At 34.9% G+C, this 20,827-nt stretch overlaps 1 protein-coding gene across 2 annotated transcripts; it reads left to right on the top strand.

Moving 5' to 3' along the window:
- The first annotated feature begins 1,434 nt into the window (after positions 1–1,434).
- On the top strand, positions 1,435–19,889 carry EDA14 (embryo sac development arrest 14). 2 transcript variants are annotated; one of them, XM_020662318.2, is made up of 10 exons: positions 1,435–1,650; positions 5,854–6,034; positions 6,124–6,214; positions 6,385–6,476; positions 6,629–6,722; positions 6,808–6,887; positions 17,028–17,111; positions 18,895–18,994; positions 19,112–19,207; positions 19,446–19,889. In XM_020662318.2, exons 2-9 carry the CDS (start codon positions 5,979–5,981, stop codon positions 19,202–19,204), a joined length of 690 nt encoding a protein of 229 aa, XP_020517977.1. In that variant the 5' UTR covers positions 1,435–1,650; positions 5,854–5,978; the 3' UTR covers positions 19,205–19,207; positions 19,446–19,889. The 2 variants fall into 2 exon arrangements, with proteins under 2 accessions (XP_020517977.1, XP_006832868.2); XM_006832805.4 differs by having other exon boundaries at positions 1,478–1,650; positions 5,880–6,034.
- Positions 19,890–20,827: the final 938 nt, after the last annotated feature.

Below are 20,827 nucleotides of genomic sequence, written 5' to 3'. Positions count from 1 at the left end.
ATATATAATAAGAATTCGTAGTCATTTTTAACTGTTAAACGACAAATCAGACGGCTTGAAATCTAATGGGTGATGATTGTAACCTTGTTGCCAATAGGTATATGATAAAAAAAGAAGGGCAAAAAAAAAAAAAAACAGAAACTCATAGTGATGGTAACCCGACAGGATAGACCTGAGACTCGATAAATATGGGTATGGGTCCAACTTTTAGACCTGACGGGACCAAAACCTAGGCCGGAATACATTAGAGTCTCTTACAATAAATCCATTTATTGGGAAAAGTTTCTGTACTCCCCTACAACATAGAAGATCTATGCTTCCCCTACCATCCAGCCGTCCAATTTTGATCAAGAGAGCCACTCACCGTTTGATCTTAGATCTGACATCTCAAAGTATTTTATTTTTAGTTTTCTTTATACAAATTGTATGAATATGAAATTTGGTACATGCCATCTTCTCATTGAGACGTACCTATAAAAAATATTAAAAATAAATTTTCGATAAATATAATGACCAAAATACCCCATGAAACTTTCAAAGGTATTTTGGTCATTTATTTTTTTTGGAAATATTTTTTGTAATATTTTTTCGCTAGTGCGAGTTTAATAGAGGATTGAACGTCCAAAATTTGATGTCAAAATAGTTTATAAAAAAAATTAAAAATAAAATAGTGTAGAGACATGACATTGTGATTGGAGCAATCTTAGCCCTCCATTCAGAATGATTGGTTGGATAAAGGGAAGTATTTAAGTTGAGTTCGATGATCGATTTATTTGAGGGTTTTCCGCGGTAAGAACAACCTTCTTCTCCAGTAGGTTTTTCTATTGCATACAATATAGGGCTACACCTAATATAAACTTTTGAGAAAATATCCTTGTGAACCTAAGTTTTAAATTTTATTTATTTTTCTAACTCTCTAAACCAAGTGTACTCATTTTTACTTAAAGTTTTTAACCCAAACAAATTTGAAAAAAGTTGTTTTAAAAAAGTTAATTTTTTTCTATTTTCTCCATCTTTACTTGCTTCTCTCACTGGGAGAGAGAAAGTTGGGAACAGGGAAAAGGCATGGGAAGGGAGAGAGAGTTGGGAAATAGAGAGAGTGGTTTGAGAGATTGAAGAGAAAAAGAGAAAAATGTAAAAAAATGGGTTTAAAAGAGGTATTTTTGTAAAATTTGTTTAGGTTGAAAAATAAGATAAAATTGGTATAGAGGGTTTGAAGATATAATAAATAGAATTTTTATTACGCTAGATAGGTTTTAAAATTTGGGTTTACGAAAAAATGAAGCTTAAAAATAAAGATGTATGAAGAAATAAAATTTAAAAATAAAATCTATAAAAATATATTTTTTAGACTGTTCAATTAAAAATAGGGGTTTATAGAGAAATAAAACTTAAAAATAAGATCCATATAAATATTTTCCCCAAACTGCACCTTACGGACACCTTATATAAACTTTTCCCAAAACCCTGGCCCCTCTTAACAACATAAGGTTACACCTTATATATACTTTTCCCAAAACCCTGGCCCCTCTAATAACGCGCTGCATTCTCTCTCACAAAACCTCCCTCGCCATTCGCTCTCTCTCGTACAAAATTCCTCATGTTCTTCAAGCGAGGCTCCATTTGCAAGTTTTCATCTTTTTCAACGAGGTAAGTTTTTTTCATTTATTTTTTTTTCTAGTTTTTCTTCGTCACAGTGTAAAGATTATTCACCAAACAAGTAGGGTTTCCCTCATTCGAATCCCATTCAAAATACTTCATCTTCTTCAACAAGGATATGGGTTTTATTCTTGTGATTTTTCTCTCTAGACATTTTTTTAATTATCAATTGAAACATTTTTTTTCTATGATTTCCCCATGGAAATTTGTTGCTTTTATTTATTTATTTTGGGTTGTTTTATTGAGTATAGAAGCACAATTTTCTCTGTAGAAAAATGTGGGTATGGATTTTTTTGTTGAATTTTTCTGTTTTCTTTATTTATTTATTTCTTGCTGGTTTTTTTTGTTGTTGTATAGAAGCCATTTTGTGATTTTTTCATCATCATGAACAAGTCTTGTAGCAAGTTTGGGTTTTCCTTTCATCTAAAATGTGGGAAATGTTGTTATCTTCTTTAATAGTGCTATCCTCGAGTCATGCATATGTTAGTAATTTTCATGATAGACTTTTGCAGAATCTGCACTAACTTCGGCTATGAAGCCCTGCAGATTCTCTAGTGCTAAAATAATCTCATATTAGGATGTCCAATTAACAGCATGTTTATAATTTCATATATGCAAATATGCACACTTATGAATATATTCATATTTATAATCTCTCACGAAGAGGAATACTCCTTACATGATCAAACCATCATTCTGCTGCAGACGAAATTCATAGACATTATGTGAATAGAAGTGCAATTAAGTTGACTAGATTATTTCCCTCTTATGTTGAAGACAAACAAATTCAATTATTAAAACTGTCCCCTTGGTTGACTCTGTGTGTTAGTCTAAGTCTTCTGCCTGAATTTCCATTTCATCATCTTTTGATGATAATAATTTGATGTGGCAAGTTTTTTCTTTTTTTTATATCATTAATAGTGACATAGTTATGTTGCTTTGTTGGATATTGATGCCCTGTTCTCATTTCTTTATTTGTTAATGCTTACTTGAAGAGCATAAATGCAATGCTGGTTTTTAAATTTTAGAAATTTATCTAAATTCTTAAAATAATTTTTTTTTTCACATTTTTTTTTTCTTTTTCTGGTAGTTTATATGTAAGATAATTACTGAGAAAGTCTAAGGGCACAACAAAAGGAGGGTCTGTCTTCTTTATTTAATTTTATGCTGATTTTTATGTTATTAGATGTTCATAAGCTACATGTGTTTAGTCTTGACTACATTCTTTGCTAGCTGTTAGCATTATCAACAACACTAATTCATGCAAGAGAATCTTGACTACATGCTAGCTGTTAGCTTTACATAGGATTTCTTGTGAGAGTCAAAATGAATTTTTTCAATGACAGAAAAAGTGAAATTATAGTTGAAAAACTCAAAAAATATTTCAAGGGGAGAATTCTTCAAGTTAATTTTTTATTTTTTTTACATAACCAATCAAAATATAAATGGATATTTTATACCATCACCCTTATGTTTAATACCTATATAGAAAACATTATTTATTGAATCTTTTTGAAAAATTTGCCTTGGTTGTTTCCTTGCTGCAAAATGAATCATCATCATTTCATTTCATCATCATTATAGCCTTTTAATTAATTGGGATCGGCTACACGAATCATGGTTCGCCATTGCTGCAAAATGAATGTGGACTTAAAATTTTTTTGCACCAGTTTTGATTGGACCGGAGTCACCAGACCCCTCAGAAGTTTGGTAGCCTGTTCGATTGTGATAACTATGGTTTTTCATGTCAAAAATCCATAACGTTAACACTACAGAGTTACGCGACGAAATTGCTAATGCAATGTGAGAATGATATCGAAATAGGGTTTAGGATGTAGTAGTCGTAATGTTATTATGTTCTTCATTCTTTTTTATTGTTCTTGTACCTCTGTTATGCATTTCGAGATTGTATATTGACATCATGCATTAAAAATGTATTCATGCATTGGAACGAAAAAAAACTATTGATAAATTTTGTACTACAAATATTTTGTCATTAATCTTACAATATAGAGAGATTAAACAACAAAAATGCACAGATTAGTTAACCAAGGCTTGCTGCTTGTGTGAGCCAGACTTGTGATCTAAACCATCCATTCTTTTCAAGCATAATATAGATTGGAGTGTTTTTAAAAAATCATCTTAATGGGATGGACGTCGATATCAAATCAACTATATTGCAATTGAATGGTTAAAAATAAGTATTAATCGAGATTTTGGGAGATAGTTTACGAATGAGTTACCAAACATAAGAAATTGGTACACAGGAATTCCAGACATGTGAACCAAACATGGGAAAAAACAGGATTGAAAGCTCTTGCACAAGAAACTGTTTACATGTGAAAACTATTTTACGTATGGAAACTGTTACACACGAACCAAATGAGCCCTTAATGTGATCATGGGTATGTGCTTATTGTTTTCAATATATGTTAAAAAATAGAAGGTTTTGTGTGTTCAACAAATGCGGACATTCTTTGATCATGTTGGTTTAAGATCCCAATTTTGGGAAAGTTCAGATTGTAAATGTTCGATAGAATGTCTATGAAAAACTAGGTTCCTAAGTTTCTTGGACTGCTATGTAGTTGGGGAATCATGGCTTGAAAAAAGGTTTTGAAGAAATGCATGAGAGACTTAGTTTTATGCAAATTCTAGTTTTCTCAGTATACCGAGTCTATAAAGTTCCTTGAATATGAGTTAACAGTCATACAAACACAAAAACTACATATTAGGATAATATGTAATCTAGAAATATGGAAAGCCAACAAAGCCTTTATCTAGATTTTTACAATCATGAATATTCAGCCTTTTTTATCAAACAAGCCCTTAGAAACTAAGCTACAAAAAAGCAGAACTACACACAAATTAAATAACCTGTTTATGAATCCTTGCATGTCTTATATCCTTATACCCGTTTTGTTATTATTTATCCTTAATATCTTTCATTATGGATTGAAGTTAACTTTTCTTTTGTAATTTCAACTTTATAGGTTCATGCAATATGGTTCTAAGCAGTGTTTCAAAAATTGGAATCAGGCAATGATCTGGGAGATGTTTTAGCCTGAGAACCACCGGTTTAAGACCAAGCTACATTTAACCCAAAAAAAATAAAAAAATTAGTACACTAGAAAGCAGGGAGATCAGGTGATTCTGGTTTCTTTGGCCTGGAATTGTGTGCCTTCCAGATCAGGATCTTGTATGACTCGTGCAATTCTCAAGTTGGACAGGAAAATTTTGAAACACTTTGTATGAGTATATCCCTGTTATTCTTGTTGAAAAGCTGTGGCCTCTTCTTTTGTATAGCCACGAATACTTGTGGCTGTTAAGGCGCAAGGTCCAAAATAGGGCTATTTTGGCCAAGGGCATTCACCTCATAGTTATATTGGTGATAATATGTCATTTAAAACAAGGCAGAAAGAGAAACTGATAAAACATCTCATAATGGTGATAAAGGCCATTCATTAAGTAGGTTCTCTGTTTTGAATGCAATTTAAATCGAGTTTAAGACTGATTGCTGATAGGATGATGTAGTAGTTAATGCTTCCCATCAATCATGTTGTCCTGTGAAGTAGTTTTTCTTTCCCATGACTCAGTTTCATCGTTATAGGTGTCCTTGATGATCCTATTGTCTCATTATGAATGACTCAATAGTCAATAGACAAATAGGGATCACGGTCAATGAAAGAGCGTTTTCACATGCAATGTCACATGACACTAGCAGCTAGTGACATCTCTTACCAAACTGATTCTTGTTTATGAGTGATGTAAGGTTGTTCTTACCTTAGAAGATCAAAATAGATGAATAATTTTGCCATATGTTTGTGGTACAATTCAATCAGCCTGAATAAAATGATCTCCATGTGAGTTCTATTTTCCATAGGCATATCACCTATAAAGATTGTTTTCTTTAATACACAATCTATACTTTGTAGGTTTATATCAATGAAAAAATAGAGGCTTGCTATTTCTTCAAGTGGAAATCACTGGTTGTGTTTCATTTCATTGGAAGCTTAGGCAGCATAAGAAACAACCTTACTTACTTTGCATATGACCCTTGTGTTGTGGTCATTGTCACCTTTCAGTTTGTGACTCCGTTCTATTTGGTTTCAAGACAATAAGAATATGTTCTTCCAAACTTCAAGAAGTTCCATAATTTTTGCTTACTTTTTTGGCTCTTTATGGAGAATTTTGTAGCTAAGAGAGCTTGGTTCCTTTGGAAGGATTGCGGTGTCCCTATTGGTAACCTTTAGAGCAAAAGGCCATACATCTCAAAGAGTATTTGTTACTTCAAGTTTTCAATACTCATTTTGTTGTCAGTCATGTCATCCTTAAGGAATGCTCTTCCGAGGCGGGTCCATAAGGAGCGTGCTCAGCCGTGAGTGATCTCTCTCTGCTTCTGTTTTGTGTCTTTTATTTTTTATTCCTTGAACCACAATATGTGATAGTTTATTACTCTCTACACAGACGACATAGGGAAAAATTTGGGATCCTTGAGAAGCATAAGGACTATGTGATAAGGGCACGACAATACCAAAAGAAAGCAGAGACAATACGGGTAACCCTTGGATTCTTTTTGCATGTTTTCTTTCCTTTGTTGTTTTGGGGGAATTTCATATTGTTTAAATTTTATATGTTTATTCGAAAAAGAGTATGCTATGCCAGAATTCACGGATTATTGCTTGACTATGAAGGGACCTTAATTCATTTGTGCTTATTTGGTTATAGAAACTCAAGGAGAAAGCAGCATTCAGGAACCCAGATGAATTCTACTTTAAGATGATCAAGTCAAAAACTGTGGATGGAGTACATATACCTGCGTTAAGTTTAATATCCAATGATTTTTTTGATAAATTTATTATTTATTAAGAGAAATCAAAATATTTGAAATCAAAATCAGATTTTTTTTATTTGGTTTGGATGTCTTATTATGTTACTATTGTAGGTTGACATTATTTTGTATGTGATGCAGGAATCAGGCCAACACATTCAGCCAAGAGGAGTTATTACTTATGAAGACCCAGGACATAGGATATGTTCTTCAAAAAGCTCAAAGCGAGAAGAAGGTATGTCCTTTTGCCTGATGGATTCTTGGAGCAAATTCTAACTAGTTCTATGCTGAACTAATTCGTAATGTGTTGTTTATGATAGAAAGTCGATAGGCTAAGTTCTGTGTTGCATTCTGTCAACAATCCTTCATCGAGCAACCATGTTTACTTTGCTGATGATAGGTAAAAGCTTTTTTCTCTTTTCTTTTTCTTTTCAATTTTTGTTTAGTTTTGCTAAAGAAGTACCGTGCTTATGTTGCGGGACAAAGTACCAAGGTTCCAATTGGTTAATTTGTTTTCAGGTTTCTAGGTTCTAATTGATCAAATTAGCTGTTTGTCAAATGTCTAGAACTACTGTTGAATATAAATTTCAAAAGAAGAAACATTTTCAAGAAGTATAAAAACCCAGCGACGAGTTAATTTAAGTTAGTCAAAGGTTGATCAATAGAAGCAGAAATGTGTGTTTGTAATGTTTGTTACTAGAGAACAGTGTTTGCTGTTGGGAAAATCGGTTGAGAGTGTATGATCATGTGACTTCGCACATTTGGTGAAGACAATGTTTAAAAGAAAAATGGAGTGGTGACCCACATCGGCTATCCAGAAAACCAATCTAAATTGGTGGATCAGCGGCCTGGATAGGTTGGATCCGATCTTAAAAAATTCAAAAATAATTGAAAAACGTAACAACCCACATCGGCTATCCAGAAAACCGATCCAAATTGGTGGATCAGCAGTCCGGATCAGTGGGGTCCGATCTTAAAAAAATTTCAAAAAATTACTAAAAATCATTATAAATTATGTTTTTTTGAGTTTTCAAGAAAAAATGGGGGTAATGCGATATGAATTTTCATTGCCTTGTAAAACTACATGAATATTGAGATGTTTCCAGTTTGAATGTATTTTGATACTCATGTTCACATCTTGGATATGAATGAGCATACAATTATGAAAATACAACCTAATTCCAAGAGGGTAGTTTTTATGTATGAAATTTATACATGTTTTAAAAGATATATTGCAATTGTCAAAATATAAATTATATAATTATAATTGACAATTTCTAAAAAACAAATAACAATCATAATTTACAAATTATTAATTTGTATTAAATACGAGTGACATATTTTAAATGAAAATAATAAGTTAAATGTATTTATAACTTATAAAAGGGATTGGGATTGACAATATAAGAGGGATTGACCATTTAAATATAATTTGCAACAATATTTTATAACAATAACATCTCCCCACCTAGAGATTTCATCGATTGAACATGGATTGGACAATATTACTTCGAGAAAGTCGCCATGGTGAAATTGGTAGGCACACCGCTCTTAGGGAGCAATGCTTGAGCATCTCAGTTTGAATCCGAGTTGCGCCATCCTTGAACCCCAAAAGGGACACAACAGATCCTATATCCTATAATTGAAAATAGAAATTCAATTCCTTATTTCTATTCTCGGATTGAAGGACCTCCTCCTTTTTTGACCAAAACGACTTTCTTATCAAATTCGTGACTTTAGAATATATATTAACTCACATCTATTTTTTGATAATTTCAATTGTCATTATGACTCAGTTGATTACTGTGTCGTGAAATTGTAGGACTATCTAATTTGTCATAAAAAAGCATTATAGTTGTTTTTTTTGCGTATAATAGTATTATTAGTCACTCTTTAGACAAGAAATGAATCCAAATTTCAGGATCATTGTTCCTTTTAATCCAGGCTATATAATGTCCTTTTTGAGAGCTAGAGGAAATGCATCTCAGGTCCACCAATTAGGTATGAGAGGATTAATGTTGGATTCCCAAGTACAAACAATTGATTTGCCCATTCAAAGAAATTTATGCGAAGGGATTTCTTTAACAACGATGGAACATGATCCATTTTGCATCATATCTAATGGATTCCTTGGTTTGGACCAAAGAAGCAATGATACTTGATCATTATCAAACTGACTGCAATCTTTTTATGTCCGTGAGGATCCCATTAGAGCGCCTGCTGTTAGGCCAGGAACTAGATCAAAATCATTCTCAATGAATCCAGACGAAGCGATCCAATTTTTTTAATCGGGTTTGGGTGGAGACCAAAGATCTTGAAAACCTCAAGCTAGGGGACACTGATATCCCATAAAAAGACCCACTTATCTATAAGTACTGTTTTAAAGGAAAGAAAGAAAAAAAAGGAAAGAAAACCCATGTAGTTTGAATTTGACAGATCAAGCCTTACAAAACAAAGTCTTACCTTAACTGAAAAAATAAACTGAAATAAAATTCAAATATATAGAAAATTATATAATATAAATAATATGAGTAAAAATTGAAATGAGTTTTTACTTTTTCCTGATCTTGTTGAAAAAAACACGCACCAGAGTTTGTCATATTATATTGATGGTTCGTGAATGAACAATAGAGGCGAAGATGTAGAAGATTCTTGGGATCTAGTTATAACATTATATTGACAATTCCAAAAAATATTCATATTATAATAATAATACCATGGCAATGGGTGGTATGCCCCTATTGTCTAGTGGTTCAGGAGTCATGATATCTCCCTTCCATGGAGGCAATAGGGATTCAACTTCCCCTCAGGGTAAGGTAATGTACTATGTTAAGGAAAGTTAATCATGGCTTCTCAAAAAGTCTAGAATTGCAAATACGTTTTTCTTTTCATTGATCGCAACAAACAAAACAAGCGAATGAGTTCTAATGATCAATTATTTATTTCTGTTGTATATTTGCTGCTTTACAAACTGGAAGAGTTTAAAAAAAAAAGTTGTTATAATGTCGTTTATATGTGTTGCAAATACTTCAAAATAATAATGTTGTATAACTGTTGGGGTGGGGACACATAATTCAAGAAAAATTAATAATGTATATTATAATGGGTTTCAATGGATAATAATAGAAATGACGTAGGCATAATAGTAGATAGAGATTTCAAAACTAAAGTAGTTAATGTCAAAAGAATAGGTGATAGACTCTTATTGATTAAACTTGTGTTAGGAGAAGAGATAATTAATGTAATTAGTGCTTATGCACCACAAGTAGGATTAGATGATAGAATTAAGAGACAATTTTGGGAAGACATAGATGGAATAGTCCAAAACATACCAAATGGAGAGATGACCTTTTTAGGTGGAGATCTAAATGGTCATGTAGGAAAGGATAGTAGAGGATATGAAGGGGTACATGGGGGATACGGGTTTGGGGAAAGAAATGAGATGGGTGAGACTATTCTAGATTTTGCTATGGCCTATAACCTAGCAATAGCAAACACTTACTTTAAAAGGCGAGATGAACATTTAACAACCTATAAAAGTGAAACACATAAAAGCCAGATAGACCTCTTCTTAGTTAAGAAGGTAGATTGACCATCATGTAAAGGTTGCAAAGTTATCCTAGGAGAGAGTTTGGCTACCCAACATAGGCTTATGGTCATGGACGTCTGCTGCAAACATGGAGGAGAAGGGGTGAAAGTAATGGGCATCCAAGAACTAGGTGGTGGAATTTAAAAAATGAGAAAATAGACTTATTTAGGGGTAAATTAGTTGAAGAAGGAAAATGAACCTCTGAATATGATGTCAATGTAATATGGAATGAGATGGCTGAATATATCAAAAAAGTGGCAAAAGAAGTTTTAGGAGAATCTAGAGGGAAAATAAACTTCGATAAGGAAACTTGGTGGTTGAATGATGAGGTTCAGAATGCCATTAGCGAGAAACGATCATGTTATAAAACTTGGCAGTGTAATAGAAACGATCAAAATTTAGAAGAATATAAAAGTGCTAAGAAAAATATTAAATAAATAGTAAGCAAAGATAAACTTAAGGCATATGATAATCTATACAATAAACTGGGAACAAGAGAAGGTGAAAAATATATCTTCAAATTAGCAAAAATAAGAGAGAAAAGGTGTAGAGATCTAAACCATATTAAATGTATTAATAGCGAGGATTAAAGGGTCTTGGTGAAGGATGACGAGGTCAACGAAAGGTGGAGAGTTTATTTTAAAAAATTATTAAATGACGAACACAATGGGAACATAGTGTTAGGAGGGACTATTGGTACAAGTGACGACGAAGGTCATAAATACATTTGTAAGATTAAGATGTTATAAGTGAAAGACGTTTTGAAAAGGATAAAGATAGGAAAGGCTTCAGGACCAGATGGTATCTCAATAGAGATTTGGAAGTGTATGGGGGAAATTGGCATTAACTGGCTGATGAAGCTGTTCAACAAGGTGTTGAGAACAAAGAAAATGCCAAATGAATGGAGCAAAAGTATTGTGGTACCTATTTACAAGAAACAAATGAGACATACAAAATTGTGCAAACTATCGAGGGATCGTGCTTATGAGCTATACTATGAAGCTCTGGGAGAGAATCATTGAGCAACAACTAAGGCATGAAATGAGTGTATCTGAGAACGAATTTGGTTTTATGCTCAAAAGGTCAACAACTAGGGCTATTTTCCTACTTAGGCAACTGATTGAGAAGTCTAGAGCGAAGGGAAAAGACCTCTACATAGTCTTTATTGATCTAGAGAAAGCTTATGATAGAGTACCTTGAGATTTGATTTGGCGGGTGTTGGAAAAGAAAAGCGTCTCTAAACATTGCATCGACTTGGTGAGAGATATGTACGATGGAGCGCTAAGTAGTGTACGAGCAACTAGTAGAGAAACGACTAATGGAGAAACGAGTGAGTTTTCAGTGACAATAGATCTACATCAAGGTCAGCATTGAGCTCGTACTTTTTTGTCTTAGTTATGGACGACTTAACTAAGCACCTAAAGGATGTGGTATCGTGTTGCGTGTTGTTTGTAGATGGCATAGTTTTGATTGATGAGACATGAAACGACGTCAACATAAAGTTAGAACTTTGATGGGATACTCTAAAATCCAAAGGTTTTAAAATTAGCTGGACTAAAACAAAGTATATGGAGTGCAAGTTTAGTAATAATGGGAGTAAAGACGAGGAAGTACTTAAGATTGACGGCCAGAAAGTACAAAAAAAGACCGCACTTCTGATATCGTGGGTTGATATTCTAGGAAAATAGAGAGCTCGAGGAAGATGTCACCCATAGAATTAGAGCTGGGTGTGCGAAGTGGAGATGTGCAACTGGAATTTTATGTGATCGCCGCATACAAATGAGGCTAAAGGGCAACAAGTTCTATATGACAACTGTGAGACTAACTTTGCTCTATGGGGCGGAATGTTGGGCGGACAAAAAACAATACCTATAGAATGAGTGTAGTGGAGCTGAGGATGTTGAGATGGATGCGTGGCAAGACAAGAAGGGATATAATTCAAAATGAATTTATTCGAGAGAATTTAGCTGTGGCACCAATAGGCGATAAAATGAGAGAGAATAGACTTAAAGTGGGCTGGTCATGTGTGGTTTCGACCGAGTTTACAACACCTATGAGGAGGTGCGAGTTACTTAAAGTAGAAAGATTGAAAAGGGCTAGGGGTCGGCTCGAAAGGACGCGGTTGGAAGTAGTCAGAAAAGACATGGGGACTTATGGCCTTAGTAAGGATATGGCCTTTAATAGAGCAGAATGGAGAACTAGGATTCATGTAGCCGACTCCAATTAATTGGAAAAAGGTTAAAATGATGATGATGATGATGATATAATGGGTTTTTATGTTAGGATTGGTTGCTTTAATTTGGATAAGAGAGTGGGGTTCTTGATTGAAGAAGGCTTTATTTTGATCGAGCAAGAGAGATGGAAAGGGGTTGTTGTTTTTAATCGTACATTGGAGATATGATGAAGACAAGGGATCCAAAGCCCTTTAAAAGGGAGTCGCAACTAAGAAAATGGCATGCATAGCTTATGGCACTCCATGCACTGGTGGCGGTGGGGCTGGAGAGGTAATTACAACAAATCTAAAAATAAAATATTTAAAATACAATACATAAATTTTATATAGAAAGCTGGTGATTTGGCCCGGCTCACTGACGAAACCGGGTGGTTCTCAATATATGGTGGGAGTTGGATCGGTTCCAGTGATTCCTGATTCCTGATTTGCAATCTAATTGGGTGATTCCGATCGGCGTTTTTAAAACCCTAAGTGAAGAGGAAGAAAACCATGCAAGTGACTATATTTATAGCCTTAATCACATATTCAATTAGTTTGAGGAGCTAATGATAGAGTAATGGTTCTAATGATGGAGTCAAGCTTGCTATTTCTTAAATTCATGGCTTAGCTTGAGAATTAATTGTTTAGGGTGTTTGGGCAATCTCACATATGATATGTGCCCTTGTTTACCACATATGATTCAGGATTCATGAAAAGGTTTAGCAAAGTTTTATGTTGGTTGTCTACCTACATAAACCACCTCCTTTACCTTGGCTTGGGACGGGTTAAGGGAAAGTTTAAGGTCCTCACCCTTCTCAGACAATAGGTTAGTGTTGAGCTCCTACCTAATACAACCCACCTCCTTTTCAGTGATTAAATAGGTTTACATCAGGCCTCAGCATTGAGCCCATACCTCTTTGTCTTAGTTATGAGCGACTTCACTAAGCACCTAAAAAAGAGGTACTATGGTGTATATTGTACGCGAACGACATAGTTTTGATTCAAGATAAAGAAGGGATAGAACTCGAAATGAATACATTTGAGTGAACTTAGGTGTGACTTCAATAGGCGATAAGATGAGAGAAAGTGGATTTAGTTGGTCTGGCCATGTGCAGTGCAGATCCAATACGAGACATGTTAGGAGGTAGGAGTTGGTTCAAGATGAAGGCTCAAAAAGGGTAAAGGTAGGCCCAAAAGGACATGGTTGAAGGTAGAGGAAAAAGATATGGGGATTTATGGCCTCATTGAGGGTATGACCCTTGATAGAGCAGAATGAGATTCGTGTAGCCAACCCCAAATAGTTGGGAAAAGGCTATGTTGATGATGATGATGATGACGACGATGATGTTGTCATTTTGAGGTCCAATATTCTTTTAAAGTTCATCAAACTGTATAGATTAACTAAAGTTGCACAGCTGTTCATATATCTTACGTTTCAAATAATAGTTTTTAATTCATTTTTTATTAACCAATGCAGTGTGAAATTTGGGTGGAGTTATAATTGGATATTAATGGAGTATCCATTTGCTAACTTTGATCTCAACAATACGCATGAGAGGTGAAGCAAATGGCACGTAAACTGTTGGGAGAGGGCAGTTGATAAGCTTGAGAGCCTGCTTCGAATTCTACAGCTTACGGATGGATTGTTTGCAAAAATTTGCATCTGAATGTTATAGGAATCTTCAAGAAATAATTCTTAGATGGGTGATGATTTAATCTGTTTAGTATGAATAGGAAGTTGTTGGGGTTCGTGGATCAAGGTGGAGCTGAAAGCAAGGGGTAAAAGTCTCGAACTGGTTTTCTTTGGAGGTCAAGAATGAAGGAAAATCTAGCTGAAATTGGTGTAGAATGCAATTCATGATGATAAATACGATGACACATGTAGGGCACTGAAAGTGAAGGAGAGAGGATAGATGGAAGGTTAGAGAGATGCTACTTGAAACATTTATATGGGAATGCGGTTGAGGTTATTTGATGTACGATAATGGAGAACGAGTATTTTCTTGAAGAGGGAGAATGGGGTGGTAGAAGAAGGATGGGATTGTCAAATTGAGAAGTTGCACAGTTGTTTTATTTTGGGCTTCTCACACACTTGGCATCTATTATTGATTCTACGAACAGGAGCATGTGTAAGATCTAATGTTCTACTTTCTTTTCTAGAAATCTGGGTTATGCTTTTGTTTGGAAGTTTTAAAGAATAGGTCATTCTAATCTTTTGTCTCCAACAATGTTACGTTTGTTGATGCATTACGGGATGTTGAATGCCATATATGCAATAAAATACAGGAGTTGCAAATTTTAAGAAAGGTTAGGAGTGGTTTGATGTGGATGATATGGAGATGTTATGCTTGCAATGCATTAGTATAGGTGCATTAAAACTTGTCTGGTTCCAGGTCGCATATATGAAGATGGCAATTGTTATATCTTTGGCAGATTATGATGAATTCAGTCTAACGAAAGTGGTGGAATACTAGATTTTTCATATGTCAAAGTGCATTTGGTTGCAGTTTGTTGTAGGCAGTATTTACGATGGCTGTTAAGATGTCTAATAATGATGTAAGAATTTCAGCTGAAGTGAGTGTCATTTTGAGTCAAGAGTATATCTTGTGTACTTCAGACACTCAGATTGCGAATCAAACTGTATGGCTGCCATGATGGTTGCTAGGCCCAGTACTGGAGGAGGTTTCGTTGATATTTGTGGGGAAGGAAGGGCTTGGTTGCAAAACTACTGGTAAGGATAATGCTACACTACAATGACACAGATTTGAGGATGGATAGAATTGTTTAGATTTTTGAGATCAAGTTGCAGGGGATACCCACCAGTGAAAGCTCCTTGAAGGTGGTGACTTTGGGTGGCATGGGCGAGTGCCATAGGTTGAATGTGTTTCAAGCTGTGATTTCTTAGTTGCAGGAGCCTTGCACCTGGGTAGCAATCTAAGCTGCCAAATCAAATGATCCCAAAGTAGTTTAGATGCAATTCTTAATGGAACATTGTATCATTCAACTTCTTTTTCTCTCATGAGTGTTCCCTGGTTGTTTGTACTAACCAATGTTTTTAACTCAAGACTCCTCTTGGGACTTAACCAGATCTCTATTCCAGTCTCATCGAGTCAAATTGACGACGTCTCTTTAAAGATTAAGAGTGGATGATGAGACTGGGCCGATTCTAGTAAGACTGATTGAGCCAAGTCTGCTTACATGTGTCCCAAGATGACTTTGTTAGTTTTGAACGCTGCTGGTGACTAAGTGTGCTGAGGCTCCATGTTACTTGGCTGGATTTGATTCAACGTGAGATTACAATTCTTTTTGCAACAAAAGAAACATATTGCACACATTTCAGTGTGTCCTTGTCCTTGTAACATGGAATTTTTTTATTTTTTTAATGTGTTATTTTGGTTATGTAACTGTGAAAAGGTTGGTTGATAGTTTCATCAAGTGTTGGTATTTAAGTTTGGGCATAAAAGCAAGTTTGTTAGGAAAGGAGAGTATGGTCTCAGGCTTGCTAGGGGCAAGTTACCGTTTGAGGAGCTTGGATGAGCAATGATTGGTAGAAAGGGGTACAAATTCTTTTAAATGCCGGTCTCAAAAAAGTCTTGCACTCCCACCCACCCCTCCACATGCTCTTGCCTTCTTAATTTGTACCATTTTTTGAAAAATTTATGCTTTTCCTTATGAATCATCCATGGATGGTCCGTGGATTACCTAAACTAGACAATAGTAAAGGATTGAAGTTTGTGATAAATACCAAGAATCCATAAATCTATTTTAGTTTTTACGTGAGCATGAATATTAGAAGGGTTTTCATGATACTGATGTTCATCGACAAATACTTGTGAGAATATGTAATTTGTCATTTGTTTACTTTTACTACTTCGGCACCAAGGGACTGAAAGTATCTTTTTCCAGGATACTTGGAAAATAACCATCCTTCAATCATTATTTTTTAGGGAAGTTCATTAGACCGTGAGACACCAAAGTGGTCTTAAGGAAAACTACCTATGTGAAATATTGGTATTTTGAACCAACATTCACTGTGAACACCTTGTGAGATTTTGGTATTCGTAGATGCCAATGTCTCAGGGGTAACTTTGTGAGAACACTCATGCTCGGTGACCCCTGGCTGTTTTGTATCTTTGTTTTTTCTCTCTTCCTTGAATACAATGTTAATAACATCAAAAAGAAAAAAACGTTGTGAGATATTTGTGTTTAAAAACACCAATATCTCATGGGGTTGACTTAGTGAAGATTGTTCCAAAACACCAAATCTCGAAATTGTTTAGGGTGAGATATTTGGTAGTTGGAAACATCTTTGGTATACAAAAGTGATATCAATCTCATATCGGCGGTTTTCCTAAAAGTACTTTCGTATTGATGCAGGGCCAAAACTGGAAACAACCCCTCCAATGTTTTCTAACCCATCACTGACCCATTATGGCATTGCCCCCTTTGAGGGATTTTAAAAATTAAGGACAAAATTATATTTGAAAAGTTAAATAATGCATCTTTTAAGGGGAATTTGATGAGTTTCCATTTTCTATGTGGTATTCCATTATATTCCATTACTTGAATATTGTTGTATAAAAAATTGTCCTTCTCATGCACTGTTTTTGCTACTATTGCTCACATGCCACGGTCTGCATTCGTGACGATGAACTGTGTATTTGTATAGCTAATTACTCTTTGCTGGTATCCTGAACCTGAACTTTTCTTACAGTATATTGCTATGTTTTTATTTGTAGGGATGAAGCTAAAGAATTACAAGGACGGTTGTTGCAGAAGAGTGACCAAGGAGTGTCTGTAAGCTGGCCAAAACGTATAAAGAAGTATGAAACACATCTATGATACCCAGATACCTGTGTATACCTATCATTTCAATGTCAACATGAAATGGCACGAAATAATTAGTGGATACTTGTAAATGTAAAACAATATGAATATTAGAAGTGTAGTAGGAATAAGATGATGTGCATTTTTTTTATGCTGTTAACTGCAAATAAGATGTACAATATGTCCGTGATATGGCATATATGTGAATCAATGTGTAATACATAACGCTATAATGTATGTATCATTGAGTCGGATAGAATACTTGTATTTCAATCTGTGCATCTTAGAACATAATGTAGTGCACTTGTAGCTTCAAATATGATAAACTCAAATAATGATCTAGTTGGTTTTTTATTGTCAAATTTGGTACATGTTGTGGTTTTTGCCATATTGATTTACTAGCAATTGATTGTTAAATTTGTTTCTGTGGAACATGCGACCTATAAAACAAACATGTATTCATATATTGCTAATGTAAGATCAGAATCATGATTTGATTAATTGGAAAAAAATATTGCCTCTTACACTTCTTGTTTTTCTTTAAACTAAGCCATCACCAATAGTTAGATGTATACTTGTGTGGTACATAACAATCATTTAGATGTATTCTTCATGAGTATGTAGCCTTTAGAATGTATCCTTCACAACATTTTAGATGGGCCCTGGTTTGTTTATCTAGAGACTGAGAGTATTATTACTCTTGCCTCGAAAACCTTAAAAAAGGTATCCAGATCTGCATGATTATTGTTTGGCTGTTGTCCAGGACTAGTCATAACTTCAAAGGATAACAGCGGGAATGACTACATTGCCTGAGTGACATAGAAGAAGTAATGGAAAAGGCAACAGAAGATAGCAAACCAAGTGAGGCTGTTCACTGGGATGTGTGCGTTAGTCAATCTAAAAATAAGTGCTAGGCTCGGTGATGGAATAACTGTGCCTTATTTTCTTTTTAGATCAGTTAATAACTGCCTAACATAATGTCAACAAAATTCAGAAAGAGAAAGAAAAAAAAAAAGCTACTTACATTAATGCTGGTAACACAATACATAAAGAGAAAATCACCAGATAGATGGAAGGATGAGCTAAGCAACTAAGCTATATACATGCATATTAGTGATGACAAAAACTAGTTGGATTGACTTGTAAAACTCAAGGAATAGTCGGATGTGTTGAAGAGTTTTAAGTAACACTTTAGTTACCAACTGTACTTGATTTCCTGGATCTTACAGTCCAACATATACATGAGAAGCCAAAGCATCTGTGGATATGTCAGCCTGGATTGGGTCTCCAAATGGCTTTGGTTCTGGGGGCTTTTCCTCTTTGTGAACTTTTATCAGCATTAAACATAATTGCGAAAAAACATTTATTGCCACCATTAAGGATCATGAAACTCTTTGCGAGAAAACATTTATTGCCACCATTAAGGATCATGAAACTCTTGGTTTTCTAATAAAAGTTCCTTGGAATAACTGATTTCTGGGTTTTATTTGAAAGTGTACTAATAAATCTCATAGTTTTGCCAGTTTGATGTGAAATTTCATGGGCCATATCCGAAATCTGAGAGCAGATGAAACAAATGATCTGTTCTTCCGGAACGGCCTATTCATGGATTTGATGTATTATTAGTTTTACAGTGTCTATGCGACCCTTTTAAAGATTTGGTGACATTTGCAATTTCCTTTCTGATCTGCTTAGTTATTGTGCTTCAATTTTTAAAAATCATTTCCTATAAATGTTGTTAGATGTGCTTTGGATAACTGGTTTGTCTTCCACAAGCAGAAAAACAGCAGCATCTTATAAAGAGCTAGCAGCGAGGAAGAAGAGGGCATATGATTTAGAGAAAATGTACATGGAGATGGCTTACCAGAAGGAACTGAAGGTACTTTATTTATCTTTAGTGTGTTGTCAAATATCAAAGAATATGAGGGGATCTTTGGTTTTTTTTAATTGCTCACCTGAACAAGGATCTCATAGCATCATATTTTGTTTTGAACAGAAAAAAGGGCAGAAGCGCAGAGTCAAGGATCATGAGCTCGTTTCCCCTACTGACAGACCAGTGTACAAATGGGAACGGGAACGCAAGCGGTGAAAGGTATGCATGTTGTCTCTCTCTTTCCATGAGGGACATAAAGATTGTCACTCTATTTCTCAATTAACCTATAAGTCAACGAGTGTGGTCGAATGTTCTGATGGTGAGTTTCAATGCTGTGTGTGTGTGTGATAGAGAGAGTCAAAATGGGATTCTGACTCAATGCTAGATTGAAAGAGAGAGAGATTCTTTTGTTTTTCTTTGCCCCAATGGAGGAAGCTAATGGCCTATTTTTCTCCAGCTTGCTGAGACATGAAGATCACATAATTTAAACAGTTCACACAAGTGTATTGGGCTTACTGATTCAAAATGGCATGCCTTGCCTACAGCTGCAGAGAGTGATTAGGGTTCATCTAAGATGGACATCGACATGGCTACCACTGGCCCTGATTAATGCTGAATTATGTGTAATTTAATGAGAATTATAGGGAGAATAAATTTTGATGCATTTATTTTCACCCCCCCCCAACCCCCCCCTCTGTCTCTTCTGATAAGTTTGGTAAATTAGATTAGCTCTGTTGCCTCTGATTACCTCAATATACTTAACACAATTTTGTTCGATCTGGGTGGTCCATCCCAGCCAGTCTTTGCCAGTCTAGATGTTTATTACTATTTGTCAAAAGTTAATGCATGGATAGAGAGCCCAACTTTTTGCTTTGAAGATATTTAAGATATGTTTTTATTATGGAGGAGCTTAGGTTGCATATTCTAGCTTTTGAATTTTGGCTTAGGGTGAATTTTTGAGGTTGGATGCGAAGCATTTATTGTGTGTGAGAGTGAGAGACTTGTGCACTTTGAATGAAACATAAACAAAAGCGTGTATACTATACTTTTGAAGACCTACTTGGAAGGATTTTGTCATTCTGGAATTTCAGAAGCCTCTTAAGAATCATTAGATTTTATTTTATTTTTAAAACAAAAGGATTGAAGTAGGGTTTTCTAAAGATTTCACTCTCCAACGGACAATCTATGAGGCATTTTCTTTTTCAAGTTCATCAGAAGTTTCTTTTCTGAGCATGTGTAGTATGCTCCTGTCGAAGCATATTTATTGCACGCCTACTTGTGGAAAACACCTATGTAGAAAGAGTATTTTATTCAGATTTTGGGAGCTACATAAGAACTATTAGATGATTATTATCGAAAGAAAACAGTATGAATTTTAAGTTTTGTGACACTTACATCTAGCAGTTCAAGAAGAGTAATAATCTTACAGGATCTTTTCTCATCCATGTGTGTAGGATTCCAAAGGATCTCTATTAAAATTGACACAACTCGTTAGAAAAGTTATCATTTGAGTGTGGGATATAACTTTTTTATAGATCCGTGTCAAATTTAATGGTTATCTTTTGAGATTCTACACATGGGTGGGAGAGGGTCTTATATGATCATTTCTCTTTAAAAAATTGGATGGTCTCTGTTCAATCCGGCGGCAATTTATTGGTTATAAAGATTCTCTCCCCATGTGATAAAAAACGTATGGGTAACATGTACCCGAGGGAGTAAATAGATAGTGATGTACACATTCCGGGGTGCGAAATCTTTTGATTTATGTTATTGAGGTCAGTCTATGAGTTGAAGAGGTTACTCCCCTGGTCTTAAAATTAAGCTTAGATTGAGTATTAC

Source organism: Amborella trichopoda, chromosome 1 (genome assembly GCF_054954075.1).
Source record: "Amborella trichopoda isolate Santa Cruz 75 chromosome 1, AtrichopodaSantaCruz75HAP2 v2.0, whole genome shotgun sequence".
NCBI classification, from domain to species: Eukaryota; Viridiplantae; Streptophyta; class Magnoliopsida; order Amborellales; family Amborellaceae; genus Amborella; species Amborella trichopoda.
Note: the sequence above shows the minus strand (reverse complement) of the source record. Positions and strands in the feature narration are given on the sequence as shown.

Excerpts from the sequence above, each read along its gene's own strand:
- EDA14 (XM_020662318.2), top strand. The coding sequence starts at position 5,979 with ATGTCATCCTTAAGGAATGCTCTTCCGAGGCGGGTCCATAAGGAGCGT. Across the intron at positions 17,112-18,894 it reads TGGCCAAAACGTATAAAGAA|AAAAACAGCAGCATCTTATA; the intron begins GTATGAAACACA and ends TTCCACAAGCAG. Across the intron at positions 18,995-19,111 it reads CTTACCAGAAGGAACTGAAG|AAAAAAGGGCAGAAGCGCAG; the intron begins GTACTTTATTTA and ends TGTTTTGAACAG.